General features: G+C 46.1%; 1 protein-coding gene across 1 annotated transcript in view; it reads right to left on the reverse strand.

Moving 5' to 3' along the window:
* Positions 1-22,885, reverse strand: part of ABCA1 (ATP binding cassette subfamily A member 1) — a gene marked incomplete at its 3' end in the record, with an annotated part of 123,298 nt that overhangs the window by 91,109 nt on the left and 9,304 nt on the right. Inside the window, 1 exon segment of the mRNA XM_015414570.1 lies at positions 978-1,119. Within this exon segment, the coding sequence (XP_015270056.1) occupies positions 978-1,043 (66 nt within the window).

Raw genomic sequence — 22,885 nt, forward strand, 5'->3', positions numbered from 1 at the left:
TTTTAAAATGTTTAAAAGTTCATGAGTTTCCAGTATACAGACTGAAAACTTCATTTCCCTCTTGAGAGTTCTGGCACTCTTCCCACCCCCCCAAAAAAGCCCCGATTAATACAAACCCCGGATGTTATATAACATCAGTTCTTCATCCAAAAGTAGCCCTTTTCAGATGTTACAGTCGCATGCACTGGGAGCCTATCAACTGCACATAATGAGAATATGCATTGCACCTGTGAACCTCCCAATATGTGTGGTTGTTGTATGAACAACACACTTATTTACCATGTACGTACAACCTTGGCATGCATTAACTTGAATGATGAAAAATCCAGAGATCAATTCATCCATGCCAGAGCAGTATGCACATGGTAAATATGCACACTGTCCTGTTCATACAACATGGCAACTATGCATATCTGGAGGATCACAGGTAGTGAAATCTTCCTGGTAAGCATGATAGTTTCCCAGTTTATGTGACTGGAATGTCTGAAAAGGATTAGTCCTACAAGCAAGAATCCTTGGAACAGACTTCAGAAGAGGAAGGAGAGATTGGCTTTATATCCTGCCCTTCACTACCTGAAGGAGTCTCAGAGCGGTTTAAAATCCCCTTCCCTTTCCCTCCCCACAAAAGACACCCTGTGAGGTAGGTGGGGCTGAGAGAGCTCTTTTGAGAACTGCTCTTTCCAGAATGGTTCTGAGAGAACTGAGACTGACCCAAGATAATCCCAGCAGCTGCATATGGAGAAGCAGGGAATCAAACTCCGTTCTCCCAGATTTGAGTCAACTGGCTCTAGCTCAAGCCCTAGCTAAATCATAACTCCGTCCTGAAGTCTGCCAAGCTCAATAGGATTTGCACATGTAAGTAACAACTGGGCCTCTACTACATCCAAAATGGTTGCCTGAGAAGGCCCTCCAAGAAATATTACACTTGCCCAGTTCAGGCCAACAACAAAACCCACAACAAAATGGTATGACCTTACCGTCTGTCTTCTCCGACAGGTGAAGTTCTTCCATAGCAGCAACCCCAGCTGTGACCAGAATGCCATCTTCCCTCTATACACACCAGCAGCACCACAGATGGCGGCAGCAGCACACAGCAGAGGTACTGTGGCTGGTCATCAACTAGAAAATAACAAAGGGAGGAGATAAGCAACCTCTGTCCATTCTTCAAGAACGGTAAACAATTCCAAGGGCCACATTCAGCTCTGCTGTTTATGCCACTTCATTCCTAACAAGCCCAAGGTTTCTATTCCAATACCTCCCACCCTCCATAGCTACTACAGGTGAAGAGGGAAAGGAATAATAATTACAGATTTTTCAACCACAGCATGCATCCTGAGCCATGCTCTGTGTCTAGTTGTAGTTTCTTTTTGTGAAATGTGCCGTCCTTCAGAAATACATTAGAGCAAGACTTCTTCCTCCAGAGCAAGACTTGGTAGGTGCAGAAATAATTGGGCTGCATCCTACAAACCACAAATGGAAGGTGCATGTGGATGAGGATTTTTCCTGCTTTCGTCTACCCTAGCGGCTCCCTGAGACCTTTGAAAAAGCTGGTGCAGGGAAACTTGGGAGAAACTATAAATGTCATCCAGAGCTGTAGTGGGGAAAGGGAACTGTGCGAGATCATCCCCAGCTTTCAACAACAGCTTTTTGTGGCAGTGGAAGCACCATGGGTAAGAGAGGGAGTGGTGGGTGATTTTGTCCAGTTCTCACTGCAGCCCCCTATGGCCCATGACATTTTGTCTGTGAGCCTCTCACGACGCCCAGCATCACAGCAAGCTGTGGCTGCGGCTGCAGGGAGAGGCAGGAAAGATCCACATCCTCGAAGGCACTTATCCTCCTGTGTCACAGGCTCCAACTCAATTATCTCCTTCTTCTAGGAGAGAAGTCTTACCGGGGAAGAATGAATCTTGCTTCTTGGAGCAGCATAGTGTGTCCTCCTCACTTGCCCAAAAGGAGCCATTAGATCAAATCCTATAGCTTTGGAGCACTGAACACTTTCTCCACTGCAGCTCCAAACCCTTCTGCTCTGACCACGATTCACATTTCTGGCGCACTTACTGCCTCTACACACTAACCGTGCAGTCCGAAGCATAATTACACCCTTCTAAATCTATTGAAATCAATGGTCTTAGAACAGTGTAACTCACCTTAGAATTACACTGACAGCAATTATTGTTATCGGCAATTAAATGATCCTCTACTATGTTTTATGACTGGTAGGTCTCCAGCTACGGTGGGAGACCTCTCCGCCGACAGCCTCCAGTCCATACCACTGCTTGGGAGGGCGGCAATGGGGTGATGCTCTAAGATGCTAGTAAAACTCTGTGCTGAAACAACGCAGCTTCAGTGGAATCCTAGAGTGTTGCCCTGATATTCCTCCCAGGTTCACACTGGAAATGAGGTCATCATGCCATTGAAGCAACTCAGTGGAATCCTAGAGTGTTGCCCTGATGCGATGATGTCACTTCCAGGTTCACACTGGAAATGATGTCATCATGCCATTGAAGCATCAGAGTTTTACAAATCTAGAATAGTTTGCTGTAACACGCTCTACGTGGGGCTGCCCTCGAGAAGTGTCCGGAAACTTCAACTGGTACCGCCTTGATCAGAATGATCAAAAGATGACCCCCTCAGTCACCAACCTATGTTGTCTTTTCCCATCCCATCTTTATTTCTTTGTCGCTCCCCATGTCACCTACAACTAGGGCACCTAAAGAAGCACCTCATCCTGTGCGAGCCTGCCCACCAATTAAATCTTTTGCAAGTTAGGTAGGTGAGCACCACAGATGTGGCCTTAGTGGTGCCTCCCTAGAGAAGCTCACGGGGCCACTTGCCTGCTTTCAAGCAATTCCCCCCCCCCCGTTTTATTAGTTGCTGTCAACACATCCTCCCACTTTCATCTCTGTTATTCTTTCAGTATGCTTTTTATTGTTGTTCTTGTTCTATCTGATATTGTTGTTCACTGTCCTACTGCTCTTTTCCCTCTGTTTTGGCTGCAGGTTTTATCCTTGTACCTTGTTGTTTTACTCTTTTTTATCTTTTCTTTCTTTTTTACTGTTATGAGAGGTCTTGCAGATATGTATAAGGAGAAGCAGGGTATAAATACTTTAAACAAAATCAGTTAATTGTATCTTTTCAGCCTGGTTTGCACGTAAGGGAACGGCAACTAGAAATATGGGAAGCCCCCTTGTAATACGGTTGCCTGGCAATCAATGGGAGACAGTCGTAGGGGGGGGGGACAGGGACATGAGGTGGAGCAGCTGTCAGCATGATTTCCCTCTGGGAAAACCCCAAAGTGACATTGTATCTCTGTGGTGAAACTACAGCGTTTCTGGCTATTCCTAGAGAGGAAATGAGAGGCAGGGGGCGGGGAATCATCCATCTCTACTGGGGAGCTGGCAAACCCTACCTTATAAGCACACCTTAGTAACTGGGGTTACGTAGGATCACTAGCGAGAGCCAGTTTGGTGTAGTATCGTGATTAAGAGCGGCGGACTCTAATCTGGAGAACCAGGTTCGATTGTAGTGAGGAAACCAAAAATACCCCAAGATAATTACAGGGGTGAACTTGAGTGTAGTGTAGAGTGTAAGTTCCGGGACAGGGCTGAACCAGGATTTAAGGTCTAGTGCGGAATCACCCAGTGCCTCCCAAATAAATACGTTCATTTTGCACATTTAGTTCAACCACACTGGAGTGCAGAAACAGCCATATTTTACTTCAGTAAGGCTGCGATCTCACACACTGAATAAGTGGGAAAAGTGCAGAAAAGGGCAACTCGAATGAGGAAAGGTTAAAGCGCTTGGGGCTCTTTAGCTTGGAGAAACGACGACTGAGGGGTGACATGATTGCGGTTTATAAGATTATGCACGGGATAGAGCAGGTAGAGATAGAGGTACTTTTCTCCCTTTCTCACAATACAAGAACTCATGGGCACTCCATGAAATTGCTGAGCGGTCAGGTTAGAACGGATAAAAGGAAGTACTTCTTCACCCAACGAGTGATTAACACATGGAATTCACTGCTACAGGAGGTGGTGGCGGCTACAAGCATGGACAGCTTCAAGAGGGCATTAGATAAACATATGGAGTCAGAAGTCCATCAGTGGCTATTAGCCACAAGGTATAGATAGGAACTCGCAGTCTGGGGCAAGTGATGCTCTGTATTCTTTTTGCTTGGGGGGGGCAACAGTGGGAGGGCTTCTAGAGTCCTGGCCCCACTGGTGGACCTCCTGATGGCACCTGGTATTTTTGGCCACTGTGTGACAGAGTGTTGTACTGGATGGGCTTTTGGCCTGATCCAACATTGGCGTCTCTTATGTTCTTATCCACTTTCAATGCACTTTCAATATACCTCCCAAAATCCAGTTGGGAAGTGGATTGAAAGTGGGTTATTTAGTGTGTGTGATCACAGCCTAAGATCCTCAAGCAGTGGTTGTAGCCAGGGAAGAAATGATGGGCCCCAAAGCAATATGCCAGAAACAAAATGTTTGTAATCCACAAAATGGAGAGGGGTTTGGTTCTAGGTACAAACTCGTCTTCACTTTCAGAAGACCGTATTGCCAAATGCTGTGCCTGATCCATCCACAGCTGGTCCAGTACCACCTATTCCAACCAGCAGCCGCTCTTCAGGCGACACAAGTCTTTCACAGTCTTGCTTCATTTTAATTTGAGATGCTGGACGCTGAACCTAATGTCTTCTGCAGCAAAATAGACACTCTACCACTGAGCTATGAGCCCTCCCCAGATAAAATTGGAAGCTGCTCGGTTTCAAGTCAGTGTGGCTGCCAAATATAACCCGTTGCTGAACATAACAGCTACGTAAGAGAATGTGCATATCTCTTCTATGCCCCTCCTTTGAACAGACATCACAGCTCTGCCATTCTGAAACTGTGATATGACCACTTCATATTGGCACACCAGCTCAAAAGTGAACCTACTTCTCAAAAAAAAAGAAGCAAAATAAAGGTCTTCCTTCTGGGTTTTATAATCATTAGAAACCAGCCCTCACACTGTAGCCAGATCCGTCCATACTTTCACACTTGTGCAGTGGGATGGGACGGATAGAAATGGTCAAAATGAAAGCATGCAGCAGCACTTCAGTTTCAAAATTAAACTCTCAGCACAGCTGTATCAAACAAACATACAACAGCCTCAGGGAAGGGGTAGAGGCCTTTTGGTAAACAATGCAATCTGTTTGCTTTCTGACTACAGGGGGAAAAACTTAGGGGGGGATGCCTTTCCCCTAGGAAAAAAACACTATTTAGTCAGTGACTATGCAATCTTTAGAACCCCATGAAGAACAACCTGATCCTTGAAATCTCTTTTTGTACTGAGGATCAGGCTTATCATTCTTCCACGCCTCTGGTAAACAATACACATTCTTGAAATCCAGGCTTCTACTTTTTTGAGTAAGGTTCTAGTCCTCATTGACATCAGAAATTACAATGCCTACCTCCGTGCTATAGGTAGGGTTGTAAACCTCCAGGTGAGACCTGGAGATCTCCCAGAATTACAACTCACCTCCATACATCACTTCTATTAGAGAAAAAGGCTGTTTTGGGGTAATGGACTCTATGGCATTGTACCCTGCTGAGGCCCATCCTCTCCCTTCCCAGAACCCATCCTCCCCAAGCTCCACCCATAAATATCCAGAAATTTCCCAACCCCGAGTTGGCAACACTGCCTACAGGGCCCTCACTCAATCCTGGTTTTTATGTTCAGGAGCAGCTTCTGTGTGATCACCTGCTGGTAAGGTTGCCAGACCCCACCCCCGCCTCCAGGCCCCTCTTCCCTGCTGCCAATCAGCTGGCTGGCAGTGGGGGACTTACCCAGAGAAAGAGTGAGGCCCAGATGACATTGCAGTGATGTGTCTATGTCACTTCCAACAATGTGATGTTGGCAATGTTGGGGTGACACTCTGGTATTTGGCTAAAAACTCTATGGCAGAAGCCAAATCTACAATAGAGTTTTTGCCCAAATACCAGAGTGCCACCCCAATGTCACTGCAAAATGACATCACTTCTGGGTCACGTCGGAAGTGATGTAGACACATCGCTGCAACATCAGCTGGGCCTCCCTCGGAGGGTTGCCAAGTCTGGTTTGGAAAATACCTGGAGACTTTGGGGGTGGAGCCAGGAGAGGGCGGGGTTTGAGGAGGGGAGGGGCCTCAGCACAGTACAATGCCATTGAGTTCACCCTCCAAAGCAGCCATTTTCTCCAGGGGAGCTGATCTCTTTCGGCTGGGGATCAGCTGTAAAAGCGGGAGATCCCCAGGCCCCACCTGGAGGCTGGCAACCCTACTTCCTCCCACTCCCATTAAGTCTCCCCCACCCTCCCCCATTTGCCAGAGGGGATCTGGTGACCCTACCTGCTGCAGTCTGGGCTGGCTCATAGCTTCTCAGTGACTGCAGATTATATGATCCAGCATTTCCATGTGGGACCGCTGTGCTGACATAATGCAACCTGCCATGTAATTCCCCCCTCCCCGTCATAAGAAGAGCCCTGCTGGATCAGACCAGTAGTCCATCTAGTCCAGCAGTGGTCAACAGCAGGGCATAGAGGCTGAGGCCTTCCCCTGATGTTGCCTCCTGGCCCTGGGATCCAGAGGCTTAGTGCCTCTGAACGTGGAGGTCCCCTTTAGTCACCGATGGCTTGCAGCCATCAATAGATCTATCCTCCATGAATCGGTTTAATCCTCCTTTAAAGCTCTCTATGCCTGTGGCCGTCACTACATCCTCGGGTCAGAAGGCCACCAGCAGCCCCCACCCTCCTTCAGACTTGCCAAATTAAGTGCAGCTCCAGCACTAGAAAAAGCTCTTCTACAGCTGCTAGATATTTTCTTCATTTCCCAGTCCCAGAATGGAGAAGATGGAAGAAAGGGTCATGGGCTGAGGGGCTATTCCCCCCACATCATATAATGCAAACAGCCTGTAGACAGTCGCAGAGCATACCAGGCGTGCTAATATCAGCTTGCCCTGCTGCTTCTGATGTACTGTCCTTGTTCTGAGAACAGATAAAAAGGTTTTTGGCCTCCTGGGGAAAAATCAGTCCAGGCTCTTTCATCATAAGAAGCAAAGGTCAGATCCAACTCATATTGTAACTAGCATTCAGCAGAAATGAAGTTAGGCTCCTGAACGTATGTTCTTATTGATTTTAAACTATTAAATTTGCTTTTCTCCAAAAAGAAAAAAAAAGGGAGAATGCTAAATTGCGGCAGAGGCTCCACCGCCCCAATAGGGCTGCTGCTTTGCTTGGAACACCCAAGGAGAACACAGGCAATGATCAGATAAAACTCTGCCTTTGCCTGGCTTGCCTTAAAAGTTGTCTACTGAAAACAGCCCTGCCTAAAGGCCACCCTGAAACCATCCTTTATCTGGCACCGCTATGGCATGCCCCACTAAAGGTTGGTTGGCAAGCACACACATTGCTTGACTGCGATGTGAAGTGGTGACATTACACATGCATGTGATCACACGCCATGGTAGGGTTGCTATTCTTCTAGTGGGGCCAGGAGATCCCCTGATTTCAGGTGGCCCAATCCACCATGGCCCAGCTGACTGGCAGGGGAAGCCCCACCCCAGCACTGGTACAATGACATCACCAAGGAGTGATGTCACTGTGTTTCTGAGGCTCTAAGTTTTGGGCAAAACATTATGGTTTTGAGGCCTAAAAAACCATAGAGTTTTGCCCAAAACCTAGGGTGTTGCCCCCAGCATCGGAAACACGATGATGTCACTTCCAGATGATGTCATTGCAGCACACACACACCAGAACAACTCCAGGAAGAATCGGGAGTCCCCCCACCAGCAGCCAGGTAGGACTGGCAACCGTACGCCATGGGCAGAGCTTTCGTTTCTCCTCCATCCACAACACTTGTCAAAGGAGTTCGTCCACGGCTCCAACTCATCAATGGATGAGTAACTGATGAGAAAATAATAAAGATGTGTGAACCAGCCCTGAGCTGTCTTTTCAGAGGATTTGGCTCCATAAAGCATAGTCTACAATGCATGGGCTTTCAGCACTATAGGCGAGGAGGAAGAAAGAACTGTTCTTGGGGCCTTGTCCCAGGCAGAGGTCTGCACCTTATTGCTCCGGGGTCATATGTGGCTCAGCATGAAACTAAACATGTCTCTTCTAAGAAGAAAATCAAATCTTAAGGTATATGGTAGGTGGGATGTTAGAATAACCAGTATATGAAGGGAACAGCAAGAAAAGATTTTTTTAATGGACTAAAGGGCTTGTTAGAAATGCTTGACAGAAAGGGAAATTATAGAGAGTCTGTTTGGTACAGTGGTTAAGAGTGGCGGACTCTAATCTGGAGAACCGGGTTTGCTTCCAAACCCCTTCACATGCAGCTGCTGGGTGAGCTTGGGTCAGACACAGTTCTCTGAAAGCTGTTCCCTCCAGAGCAGTCCTCGAAAGAGCTCTCTCAGCCCCACCTACCTCACAGGGCACCTGTTGGGGGGAGAAGAATGGAAGGAGATTGTAAACTGATCTGAGACTCCAAGTGAAGGGCGGGATATAAATCCAATCTCTTTTTCTTCTTCTTCTAGAGCTGAACCGTGGCCAGTAATGTAAGTAAGTGGCCAGTAATGTATGCCAGTGCTCTGTATTATTTATTATGGGGTTTGTGTGTGCCCCTTCCTAAAAAAGGACTCGCAACAACCAGCGTTTGGGTTGCAGAAAGGTTACAGATTATTCATCGACATGATTATCAGTCATTTTAAGTAGTATATTTCTAGATATACAAGTGAGTTTTCTTACACTGCCTCTTTAGTGATCTCTTGCTCTGGGTTTTGACAGAGTTTGGCTCTTGAATTATAGAAGGTTTCTGACCCTGTCCGGGTGGCTCTGGCAGTATTCTGCCATCTTGTCTGGTCAGCAAAGACCTAGCCTGTGCATCTACAAAGAACTTGTTTGCTTCTAAGTACAGTTTTTGTTGCTTTTCTCCTCACAGCTGTTTTCCTGTAGGGTATATTTTTCCTAACCTGCCCTTCATTTTCTATTTCAGAATTTGTTTTGATTGGATTTTTGCAAGATTTTGTTTCAGCAGCTTGGCCACAAAAATGCTCCCTCAGTTCGAGTCCATACATTCAAAACCCGTTGAGCCTGGCTTGTCATCCGGCAAAATCCAGATTAAATCCCGGTTGGAAGATGCTATAAACCTTTGTTTGACAAATAAACTTGAGCAACGTTTCTTGCAAAAGAACATCTACCAAGGTAGTTTCCCTGTGCAAACTGATGCAATAGTTGAGTGTTAAATTAGGGGGGAAAGATTTATAAGTATCATACAACATGGCATTTTCACAGAAGTCACACAATGTGGTTGGGTTTTTTTTTTTATTTAACAGGGTTTCGAAAGACAAACTGGCATCACAGTGAAAGGAAGCATCTGGGATAGTTTTCAGAAAACCCTTGCCCTAATCCACCCACAGACTGTACATGCACGGACATATCCTTAGCAAAGATAGGGAACTGCATGCCTAAACTAGGGCTACATGAGTGGACTCCAATAACTAGGGCTGCACAGAGGGATCGTCTTTAAAATAAAAAAAGTTAAAATTGCACCAGTCACTGCTTTGGAAGTGGCGCAGAGAGTCAGATTCATTCCCCTTCCTCTTTCACTTCCAAACTGCTGATCAGCAGGACTTTGACTACCCTCAAGAGAGTAACTCTGGCTACCCTACACACAATGCATTGAATAAGAGCCTCCCAGCATTAAAATCAGCACTAAAACAGCTATGCCCTTGATCTTCTTAGCCAAAAGGCCAAGCCTGTACTGGTACAAAAGAGTCAGAGACGCACATAAAAGCACAATTCAAATAAATCCACAATTTGTGTTTGTTTGTTTTTGGTATTCGTTTTCTAAGCAGAACTTAAAAGTTTACATATATATTCAGTCCTATGAACACTCAAAAGATGGATTCTGAACACATTCCCCCCAAACCGGGGTTGCGCCACTAATTATCTCTGCATTACCAAAAAAGTGAAATCAGGGCTGTTGTTTGCTGCTGTGACTGAACCCAATTAAAATTGCTTGCGGTTTTCATTTGAGCAAATTGTTGTACCCCCAAATCCCCGGAGATGGAACCGCTTACCCGGAGCTGCTCAGCAAATACAGAAGCACAATTTGCAACGGACCCAGCTTCTAAGTCCCACCGACTGAGTTCTAGGAATCAGCTTCGTCCCCACCAAGCGCTCTGTGTGTGTGTTGCAGATGTCAGCAGTGGAAGTGAGCTTTGAACCTAAAAATCTTGTGTCTCGGCCACTATCAGCTGAATGGAGCTGATATGCCCAGCTGTGTTTAAGGGAATCCCAGAAGCAACAACTTTGGTTGAATGGACCTGAATCTCCTAGCTGAACTGTAACGTTGATTCTGTCAGAAATTCTCTCAGCCTTCCGTTTTGGAGACATGCATGAGGACTGTCTTTTTAAAAAATAAATAAATAATCATCACAAGGAAAAACAGCAAATATTTCACAAGACTGGTGAGCAGCTAAAATATGCTGCCCATCATAGCACAGAAAAGATGGCTGGGCATGGCTATTCTGCTTAAAAGTCTATGCCCAGATGTGCACACAAAAAATGCCTGTTTTTATTACATTTGGCAGCTATGAGGCATCCCTCCCTTAATCTTACCCAGATGAATATCAGAGCTGGCAAATTTGATTTTACGATGTTTATCACCAGGCAAGCCCGATCTTGTCAGATCTCAGAAGCTAAGTCAGGTCAATGCTGGCAAGTACTTGGATGGGAGACCTCCTTGGAATACCAGAGGTGGGAGGAGGGGGCAGGCTTCATTCAGCCACCTCTCTGAATACCCTCCAGGCCCCCACTAGGGGTCCCTCACCAGAGGTCACCATGACTTCCAGGCACACACACACTCAGACACACACACATAGAAAAATATACAAAAAACCAAAGAAGAATGTTTTTCACCTGGGCACAGGTAGAGTCCAGGACATGGGGCAGCCAACTCTGGGTTTGGAAATTCCTGGAGATTTATGGGTGGAGCCTGGGGAGGGGAGGGACCTCAGAGGATTATAATGCCATCGAACCCACCCTCCAAAGCAGCCGTTTGCTCCAGGGGAACTGTCATTTGGAGATTAGTTATAATTCTGGAGGATCTCCAGAGTTCCCCACCTGGAACTCAGCAACCCTACCAGCACATGACGTACTCCAAGTGCTAAGGGAAGAACATGTAACAAAATCTTTTGCTTGCAGCTGCAGCAGACATTGGCCGGCATGGTAGATAAGCCTGCACTCGGGTTCTATCTAGTGTGAGAGGTGCTGCACAGGGAAGTGGGGGAGGGAGAGCAATCTCATTGGAAGCTGCTATCTACTGCCCCCCCCTTCTAGTCTCAGGCAATTCTGCCTCTCTTGCAGGGTTACCAGGCTCTCAGTTCTCCTGGAATTACAGACGATCTCCAGATGACAGAGTTCTGTTCTATGGCAGCATTGAAGGGTGGACTCTACGGCATCACATCCCTGCATAGCTCTCTCCCCACCCCAAATGCCACTCTATCTGGGCTCTGCCCCCAAAATCTTCAAGGATTTTCCAACCTAGAACTGGCAGCCCTCAGTTCTGCAGACCTAACGAAGGTTGACTGCAAAGTATGGTCATACTGCAGTTTCACACAGTGCACCAAGGAAAATGGAGCCCTGGATCGCTAGTCAGTGGCTTAGCTTTTTACGGGACCAAGGGGGTTACGCAACTGAAGCGTGCGCACTAAGGGAAAATACTGTTCCTGACACATTCTCCTCCAAACATTCCAACTGTATTCTGTGTGCCTGTGTGCATAGCTGCTAAGCTATTAGCACAACCCAGAGCAGAGTTATACCATTCTATTGTTGGGATAGTTTAAATATGCAAAGGAAGTGGAGCACTGACAGTTTAGAGAAAAAAATAAATAGGTTTATTAAAGAAGAACAAACTGTTATAGAACATACAGAGAGAAAGCCTTAACTGCCTAGCCTAACGGTTTAGGAGAACAGCAACAAGAAGGAAACTCTGCAGGAGCAGGAAGTCTCCAGCAGGAAGTCTCCAGCAGATCCAATCAGGAGACAGGAAGGACACAATTTGAAATTGTGGGAAGTTCCTAATCTAGCTATGCTAACTAGCAGTCCTTCAGCTGTCCCCCACGTTCAGCTCTTCTTCATAAGGTTGCACTATAGACCTTGCATATTCCAACCTCTGTAGGTATGGAAGTCAACTCTGAAGGTTAAATAGTGTCAAACTCCCCCTTTGGGATTACCTTGCAGATTTCTGACTTTTACACTAAAATTGCAGCAGCTGCCTCCGACGTTTTTTAAAAAAACTTTTCTTGCCAAGTGCCAGTCCTGTGAGACCACTTCATCAGCCCTGCTGTTGCCAAATCCTCTCCTTGCTTTCTGAAATTCTGTCAGAGAGTTCATGAATATGTGAAGCCGTGTACACTGGAGGCCAGCTGAGTACATTCAACAAGGGGGAAAAGCTTGCTGAGTGACCTCGAGCCAGTCTCACACACTCAGCCTACAACCTCAGGGTTGTTGTGAGAGTGAAACGGAAAAGGGGAGAGTGATGAGATGCCCTGAGGGAAGGAGAAAAATGGAATAGAGTGCAAAGAGGTTTGTCTTAAAACAGGAAAGTAAACAAAACAGTCAACACAACTTCCATCATCCTGAAGTGGTACAGTCCCGGAAAAGCTTTAATCTGCCTGAAGAAGAAGAGATTGGATTTATACCCCGCCCTTCACTACTCGAAGGAGTCTCAGAGTGGTTTACAATCTCCTTCACTCCCCCTCCCCACAACAGACACCCTGTGAGGTAGGTAGGGCTGAGAGGGCTCTCTCGAGAACTGCCCTTGAGAGAATAGCTCTGAAAGAACTTATGACTGATCCAAGGTCACAGCAGCAGCTGCATGTGGAGAAGTGGGAAATCAAACCCGGTTCTCCCACATTAGAGTCTGCCCTCTTAACCACTATACCAAACTGGCTCTCAGTGTATAAACTGGCTCACAGTCAGACCACTGAGGCTTCTGGCACGGTATGATTTACACTGCATGTCAGCAGCTCTCCAGGAACTCAAGCCAAGATGTTTTCCTAGCCTGAACCACTCAGCTATCCTTGGTCAATACACTAAGGGGGGAATTGTCAAGGGATTCAGTCAGTAGTCTTAGGTGATGATTCCGGATTAGATCCTGAGTTGTCAAAAAGAACTGTCAAGGGTCTGTCAAGGCCTGCCAGTATTTGCTCCCAGTCTTGCTTACGGTAAAAAGCCACAGAACACTGAGTAGCCAAGGCAAAATTTATCTGCTATCTAGACATTGCCAGTAAAACCCGTAAGTCATCAAATAATTATATCAGCTCGAAAATATAATGGAAGGGAAAAGGCTCTTTGCCAATCTGTCACTGGGTTGGTAACACTCATTGCTCAGATAGTCCTCCTTTCGTAAGTGCTTCTAATGGTCTCTGCTTGATACGTTTTGGCCAAAATGATAAGAGCATCGTATCCTGTGTTCCTAGCAACAAGCACCCAGAGACAATCCTTGGCTGGGATCCTTAATAGTTGGAGAACGCTATTCTGTAAGCACAACAAGATATACAATGAGACAAGGAAAGAGGATGCCTGGTTTTACAGGTCAAGCAGTGTTGGTAGTTGGACCAGTGGCAAATAATCTTGGGTCTGTTCTATACCCTCACCCAACTGTTCCCTGTATTTCTGCATTCCCACCTGCTTTCTATACCATGTCCCACCTCCCGCGAGCCAACCCGTGATGCCATGGCATGGAATATGTCAGGGGTCCCCATCACGGACCATGGGTGCCATGGTTCCTGCCGACACCTTTCCTGGCAGCCGCCAAGTGGGTGGGGTCAGATGTGGCTTTTGCCCATTTGGGCTTTTGACTGGCTGTGCAGATCTTTTAAAACATTGCTTTGACAGCAGCTGTCACCACATCACAAAGATCTTCACCGTGTGATGAAGGTAATCTGTGTGTATGCAAGGAAACATTTTAAAACAATATGTTTATTTTAAGAGACATCCTGGGAAAGTATTTCTGCCTGAAATACTGAAAAGCTATTATTAGAGTTATACGTAACCTCACACCCTGACATTTTGTGATTGGCTCCACGTCCTGTGGCAGGCATTTTGGGGTTGTACCCACCACTTGTGTCAGAGTTACAGATACCTGCAGGCTCAGAAAGGTTGGGGACCCTTGCTTTAAGACCTCTGCAGCACTAGTTTGAGAGCCAGTTTGGTGTAGTGGTTAAGAGCGCAGACTCTAATCTGGGAGAACCGGGTTTGATTCCCCACTCCTCCACTTGCAGCTGCTGGATGACCTTGGGCAAGGCCATAGTTCTGACAAGAGCTGTCCTTGAAAGGGCAGTTCTAGAAAGAGCTCTCTCAGCCCCACCTACCTCACAGGGTGTCTGTTGTGGGGAGGGGAAGGGAAAGGAGTTTATAAGCTGCTCTGAGACTCCGAGTGAAGGCCGGGGTGTAAATCCCCCCCCTCTTGGTTAACAGCCAGTTTTAACTTTCCTTTTCAGCCCAGGCTTTTCTGTGCCTCAAAAGCAGCTTCTCTAAACACTGCAGCTGTCCATGGCTGCCTTTCCTGCTACCGTAGTTTTATTAGCTCTGTCCATTGATTCCACCCTTTGACTCACTTCGCTCCACCTTTTGACCACTCAGCTTTGCGCCCAAGGACATGACTCTGCCCCTCATTCTCACTGGTCCTGCCCCTGATGACTCCCCAAGAGGTCACAATCTTTCTGAAGGGACTCATTGGCTTTCTGTGGATGAAGACAAACAATCTGCTTATCATGTGGGAAAGTTTGCTCAAAATGTGTACTAATGTGCTACAGTACAGGCTACGATTTGTGATTTTGTAAGCACTCCTAGTTACTGACTTGTTCTGTTACTATGGAGTGAAGACATTCACTCTACTCATCCTGCCACTAATTTCTACAGAGTTTTTTTCCCCAGTGGTTCATTGTTTACAAATGTGGGAGACAAGTTAAAACAATTTCCTATTGTATATTATCTAAATTATCCAGCAGTATTATCTACAGTTATTATTTACACAGGTGGGTTTTGCTTTTTTACTGGAGTTTCCATGGGCACACATATGCACACTATCTCCATGAAACAAACAAACAAACAATTAAGGTGGAAAATGTTTCTTGACAGTTTGCCTTACACATTAAAGTCAAAATAAATCCTGTATAACCATTCCCCATACAATTTCTGAACAAACAATACTTCAGAGATATCAGGGTACAGTTTCTTAATAAAGGGGAAAATCTCAAACGTAACAATGCGTGCACTAAAATGGAGAAACAGTAAAACATCTCATGAAAGATGTGTGCAAAACGACAAATTGGTACTGTGAAATCTGAAAAATATGGAGAAGAACCAGGGAACATATATTTGCCTTTCAAATAAAACTCTAGCCACAGAAATTTGCAGCTGGAGGAATGCTTTGCCATCCAGCCACATGGGGAAGTTACATGGGCAGAAACTTTTTTGATGTTATATTTTCCCATGGAACACTTTCTCCCCCCCCCCATTTGTAAATATGGTCTGTTTCTGTACAGTTCTTGGATCTGCTGTGCTGCGAAAATACCATACTGTCTGTGTGTGTGTGTGTGTGTGTGTTATCACAACCCTATGAATCAATGACCTCCCAAATGTCCTATTGTTAACAGCCTTGCTCAAGATGGGCTAAATGTGGGATATGAAGTATGGATAAGCACCACAGATTATTCACTTACATTTGAATTGGAAAATGTTATTTTTGGTATTTTTGGATTTTTGGCATTTTTGTCTTTGTGTGAGAGCGTGTGTTTGTGCCTGGAAGTCATGGCGACCTCTGGCGACTCCTACTAGGGCACGGAGGACGTTCAGAGAAGTGGCTTGATAGCCTGCCTCTGCCTCCTGGCCCTGGTATTCTCTGGAGGCCTCCCATCCAAATACTTGCCTGGGTCGGCCCTGCTTAGCTTCCAAGATCTGATGAGATAGGGCTTGCCTGGGCTATCCAGGTCAGGACTGAATTGGAAAATATTCTGATTCAGGTTTTCCTGATAAACACCCATCACTGAAGCCTTACCCATTGCAAATTTACAACACACAAGAATGGGGGGGGGGGGATGATTACACCACATTCGAAGTAATGCCGATGACCAGGCTGCCATGAGGCAGAAAACTCTGTCATGTGATACATTGATCATCTGTATTGGGTCTACATAACTGTGAATAGATGGTGGAGGTAAGGTGGTACAATTTCAACAGATCTCAGAAGCTAAGCAGGGTCAGTACTTGGATGGGAGACCCACCAAGGAAGACTCTGCAGAGGAAGGCAATGGCAAACCACCCCTGCTTCTCACTTGCATTGAAAGGCCCTTGTTGGAGTCACCATAAGTTGCTTGTGACTTGATGGCACTTGCGTATGTAAGTGTGAATAGGAACAAAGAAGGGCCCAACATTCCAGGGGTCCAGGTCACCCTGGGGGCTCAGGAGGTGCAGGTAAGGTACAGCCAGGAGGCGGCAGCAGCATACCCTTTCCAATCGGATGTGAGCGGTACCCAGAGGGACTCTTTCAGAGTGGTGGCTCTTGGCAGCCTTGACTGTAAAATTCTAAAATAAGGGAGTATAAATTCTGTTTGCATACCTAGCAACATCCCAGACCTGACACCCCATAGAGTATCAGCGATCTCATACATCAATGAATACGCAGAGCTGGCAACCCACGCACCCCTGGCCATTTGACGGGCTTATGAGCCCACCATAAATTCAAGACTATTCTACGAGTTAAGCAGCTTTTTAAAAAATGGACATTACATTTTATTCACATACAATCATAAACCATCTAGACATAATTTTATAATACACCTCCATAAAACCCACCTTGGAGTTCGAAATGCCCATGAAGTAAAGTGAGGCTGAACATCAATCAGCTTACATTTCAGAACTTGGGAGTGGGGAGTGGGGAAATCACAAACATCCTTCCAGAGGATGATGGCAATGTGTGAGAGAAGAGGGAAATCATATTTTTGAAAGAGAGCTGTAATATTACTCACAATACATTACCGAGAAAGGAACAGAGGGTAAGTTTCACTCAATCAATGAAGAACAGAATATTGCAAGCTGATCCAAACCGTAAAAGCCTATATTAAAAGGGTTCTCCAATTTATCTAAGACGAAATTTGCTCTATTGTGGTAATGGGATTTCCAGTGGGCCTATCTGATGCCTCCCAAATTCCTAAACCTAGCCAACTGTCAGGGGGAAATAAGTCCCAGAGAGGAAAATCAGAAGCAGGAGGGTAAGTAGCCGGGCCTTCTGACACACTTCCGGTGATGTCAGGGGGTGTGGCCTTCTGTCACTTCCGGTGATGTCAGGGGGCGTGGCATATGCAAATAAGTTATGCTAATGAGTTATGCTAATGAGCTCCGGCAGCTCTTTTTCTACAACAAGACCCCTGCCTAGCAACATCCCAGACCTGACACCCCATAGAGTATCAGCGATCTCATACATCAATGAATACGCAGAGCTGGCAACCCACGCACCCCTGGCCATTTGACGGGCTTATGAGCCCACCATAAATTCAAGACTATTCTACGAGTTAAGCAGCTTTTTAAAAAACTGACATTACATTTTATTCACATACAATCATAAACCATCTAGACATAATTTTATAATACACCTCCATAAAACCCACCTTGGAGTTCGAAATGCCCATGAAGTAAAGTGAGGCTGAACATCAATCAGCTTACATTTCAGAACTTGGGAGTGGGGAGTGGGGAAATCACAAACATCCTTCCAGAGGATGACGGCAATGTGTGAGAGAAGAGGGAAATCATATTTTTGAAAGAGAGCTGTAAGATTACTCACAATACATTACCGAGAAAGGAACAGAGGGTAAGTTTCACTCAATCAATGAAGAACAGAATATTGCAAGCTGATCCAAACCGTAAAAGCCTATATTAAAAGGGTTCTCCAATTTATCTAAGACGAAATTTGCTCTATTGTGGTAATGGGATTTCCAGTGGGCCTATCTGATGCCTCCCAAATTCCTAAACCTAGCCAACTGTCAGGGGGAAATAAGTCCCAGAGAGGAAAATCAAGGGTCAGATCTGATGTAGTTTTATTTATTTACTCACTTCATATATTTACTTCATGCCTTTCTCCCCAATGGGAACCCAGAACAGCACAACCTCCCTATGAGGTAGGCTAGGATGAGAGTGGGTGAGTGGGCCAAGGTCACCCAGCAAGCTTCCACGGCAGAGTGGGAATTTGAACCTGGGTCTCCCAGATCCTGGGAGGGAAGGCAGCATGGTACAACCTGATCTCAATAGATCTCGGAAACTAAGCAGGCTCAGTACTTGGGAGGGAGACCACCAAGGAAGGCTCTGCAGAGGAAGGCACTGGCAAACCACCCCTACTTCTCACTTGCCTTGAAAACCCCTTGCTGGAGTCACCATAAGTCGCTGCAACTTGACGGCACTTCACACACACACACACACACACTACCAACGAGACCCTAGTCTCACCACTACCCCATGTCAGTTTTCATGAACCAAACAAGGCATTTCATGAATCATGTTCACTCTTCTTTTTCTCTACTAACACACATGGTAACAAGATCAGAAAAATCTGGACCAGGTCTCAAAACCAACTGGGATGCAAATTCAAAAGTCAGGGTCCCCAAGGAGAAAATTAGCTTCTTTCCAGTTTACACGTTAATTCTACAGATATGTAGCATACGATCATCATTTATCTGACTGACAACAGGACAGTAAAAGGTTTAGATCAGTGCAGTAACAGACAATACTGACAGACCTCTATTAAGATTCCTACACAATATTCTGGGAACACCTCAGTGTGTGTCCGGAGTAGCCTTGAGAGCCGAAGTTGGGGAGATGTCTTCTGAAGCAAAGGCCTGAGGAAGAGCATTTCATTTGAAAATTAGGACTCTAAAATCAAAACCAGATCTAAACCTCCTCAGACTAGTCAAGCGGGACCACCACACAAGTGATTGGGACATACTACTGGATCGCAAACTATTATGTCTGTGTATCAACCAGGATGTGATAGAAGTCACGAGTTGACAAGAACTGTCACAGCTCATTAGAAGACCTTTGAGAGACTTTGACTACGAGAGCACATTGATTAGAGCCCGCCGAATGTGATCAACCCTTTCAGTAGGCATTCAGCATCCAACAACAATGCCAAACTACTTATCTGAGATAATTCTTCCAAAGTATAGAAGGACGTTCATGCCAGCGCACCTGAATGCCCTACCTTCAGCTGTGATGTCAGGAAGATTTAATGGGATTTCATACTGAGATCAACTCTGTAAATGCAGCGGCAGTAAAATTGACTCTGGCCCTGGTCACACGGGAGGATTTGATCCGCAAGAGGGACGGATCAGGGGCGCATCAAGCGGGCGTGATCACACCGCAACATCTGGGAAGCGGTGCGCACCCGTCCCCGATCCGTCTCTTCAGCCCACAAATGTGCATCAAAAAGGTACTAGCAAAAGAGCAGTACTTACCAGGTGTTGCGCGGCAACGGAAGGCGTCTGGTCGGGAAAGCGCTGGTAGCCCGTCGCAGCCAGCGCCATTCCCCGTCCCGTGCAACGTCCACTTTGCTGCGCCACATCTGATCGCCTGCCGAAGGCTGGAGCACAGAGCCACGGAGGGGGGGGGTGCCGCTTCCCAGTGGTTCTTTGCTCCGGCTCTACTTTGCCTCCCTTCAGCGGCGCGGTATCTCGCTCGTGTGACCGGGACCTCTGTGGATCATATTTTGCTTGATCGTCCCAAATTTTCAGCTCTGAGAGATGAACTGATCTCCCTTTTATTTAATCAGGACTTCCTCTCTCCAGAAGCAAAATCATCCTGGCTACTTAAGAGACGAAGACAAACAAACTAACCTGCCTGTAGCAAAGTTTCTAGCAGCCGTTGTCAAATCACATAACAACTTTTGCAGTAGCAACCTTTAAATTCTCCCAAGTTTTCCTGTGGAACGAGGTTTATTGTGGGATGAGGGTTTGCTGTTTATGACTCCAGTTGCAAAAACAATAAAGACAATAAAATAAATAAAAAACAGTACCAGGCAATGATTTTCAAACTCTGTTATGGGGGAGCCTTTTGATCCCTTGTAAACCTACCAAGTTTTCTTCCATGAAAAGATCTTTATTGACAGATATGCTTCCTCAAAAGAAAGTTACCAAAGCTCCTTATCTGCAGCAAGCAGACACAAATGAATGCCCAATATGTTCTCTAGGCCATAATTCTTATGGGAAAAGAATGAGGCCCAACAGAACTGGAAAGCGTGCCACATGGTGAGTGGGCATCTCACAAAATACCCCATAACATAGCCACGTTCAGGGGTTTTTTGGCAAACAAGCCAAGACAGAACACTTACTGGTAGTAGGAAACCTAGAAAGCTCTTTTCCAAGGCATATCTGCAAATAGCTCTTGGCTGCTCAAACTGTTTATCTGACAACCACACACCATTTGGCACACAGGAACAGCCACAACGCCTCAGCTATCTACAAGCCGGTTGGGATGAATTATGGGGCTGTACATGCAGGATCCCTACATCACTCAATCTGTTGACTGGGGGTTAAGGTCAGGAAGTCAGTGAGAAGGAAACAACATAGCACAACCAAATAATCTATCTTTGAATGTGTCAGATTTGCAAGCTCTAGACATAAATAGTTTTTTTTACCAGCCATTTCCCTCATGCTGCCTCCCACAATGCAAGGCTGCTTCTGCATGTGAAAGAGGAGCGCTGTACAAGCACCTTTGGCCCAATCTGTCGCTTGACTTTTTCTACGGCTGGCTGTAATGGTGGTGCTTACTGGGCGGGAAACATTATGACCAGAATTTATACACTGTCCATGACTGAATGAGTGGAACTGTGAGGTGAAATGGTCCAAATAAATTTTCTCTAACCATTCCCTGTTCACCAGGGATGGCCCATAATTTCTGGTTCCTATCCGCGGTAAGATACAACTCATATTTTGCCTTGTGGGAGGGGGACTGTAATATGCCTTTGTAAAATTTAGCATGCACCCAAACAGAATTGAGTTCTTTTGGTTTCATCCCCTTGCCACAGGTCTGTGGAAGTTCAATCTCCAAGTTGGGAATGTAGTTAGGCCTTGACCATAACACTGGTGCATGATGAAAAGCAGAAAGCCAGTAGCCCTGTATCCATTCCATCCCAGCCCACAATGTTCCCTCTAAGCTGTGGAGTCTTGTGAGCAAAAAGTCTACTTTGTGAGCTATTGGCATTAAAGTTGTGAGCCAGCGATTTAGCTACTGCATAAATAGTTTGCTCTGGAGCCATCCTTCCTGAGCAAAGACAAAAATGTGTGAGCTGGAGGCTAAAAAACTGTGAGCTAGCTCACACTAACTCAGCTTAGAGGGAACACAACATCTACCTGTGAAGATGTTAGTATGGTAGCAAACAAAAGGGAGGTGGAGAGAGAAGTGTTGCCATTGGCCAGATATAGTTCATTCACTTTCCTTACGATGGCCCTGACAGTCTCTTAGTACTTACACTACCCAAGCACCTTAATACCAACACAGAAATGGCCCTTTGGGAATACCTGTCTCAGGGAATACTGCACCCTCTGGTGTCAAGTATCCAGTACTGCTTTGAAATTTTGCATCTAAAAAACAGGGAGCCCCCTCTGCAAGTTTTGCAAGTTGGTGTTCCTGAAAGCTTAGTGGCTTTAGGGGGGTAAATGTTAACGAAGAAAAATGAACCCCTTCCAAAAATTTTGCGTTCATTTGTTTGTTAAGGTGGCATGTGTGGAATAGATACTATAAATGCATACCTCCAGCACTCTATGTAAAAAAAGTTTCTTCTGGGTTGTGTCTCACATTCTAACCCACATCCAGGGTGGAGGTATGCAGATGAAGAGGTGAGGCCATGCAGATAAGGGATGGCACTGTTCTCAATGGCTCTCATTGAGTTCTATGGGATTTATTTTAATAAACAGGCTGTAATTTGAGGCACAGTTGAATGGTGGTGAGGTGAGGACACAGATCTCCACAAGAGAGCAAAACTCTTGCAGTACATTGCTTGAGCAGCAGGATAAGTATGGATGAGCTTGAAAGCTCATTTCATTTGCATTCAACAGAACACATCTGCCTGGAGGCAGATCTAAGTTACAGAGTGAATTACAAAGTACGAACAGCAGAGCGGTTAACACAGCCTATGGTTGCTACTGGAGCACTGTGTGCTTCCTTTTCCTCAGGGCACAGATTGTATTCCACTGCCATGGAATAGCAGAACTGTCCCTTCCGAGAGACTGAGATTTCCCAACCTTGGTGGGTTAACAAAGGCCCCGGTCACACGGGAGGTTTTGGGCCGGAAGAGGGACGGATCGGGGGCGCAGCAAACGGGCGCAATCTCACCTCAACATCTGGGAATCGGCACGCACCCGTCCCCGATCCGTCCCTACAGCCCAGTGCTGCAGAGCAAAAAAAAACCAAGTAAAGAGAAGGACTTACCTGAAACGCTGCAGCAAGCGCGGCCGTGGGATCGCCGGCGCGTCCATCGTCAGGAGCATTTGAGGCTCCTGGCCGAACTGCACATGCGCATGCATGCGCAGCCGGCTGCCTCGGTTTCCCATCGGTGGCTTCCTCCCCGGCATCTGATCGTGCCAGGGAGCAACTGCACGGTGGCTCAGGGGATCTGTGTGATCCCGCCGCCGCCTGTCTCTTTTGGTGCGGCTCTAAAAAGCCGCACTTTGGCCATGTTTTTTTCTGCCGTGTGGCAGGGTCCAAAGGTTAGCAACAATCAAGTGGACTACCTGGATTGCATGTCTTGATGCCAATGCTGATGGCCATGATAACGGTTGATAGCAGCAAAAGAAACCACTATGCAATTAGATGG

This window comes from Gekko japonicus, unplaced genomic scaffold (genome assembly GCF_001447785.1).
Source record: "Gekko japonicus isolate JY-2015 unplaced genomic scaffold, Gekko_japonicus_V1.1 scaffold656, whole genome shotgun sequence".
In the NCBI taxonomy this organism is placed as follows: Eukaryota; Metazoa; Chordata; class Lepidosauria; order Squamata; family Gekkonidae; genus Gekko; species Gekko japonicus.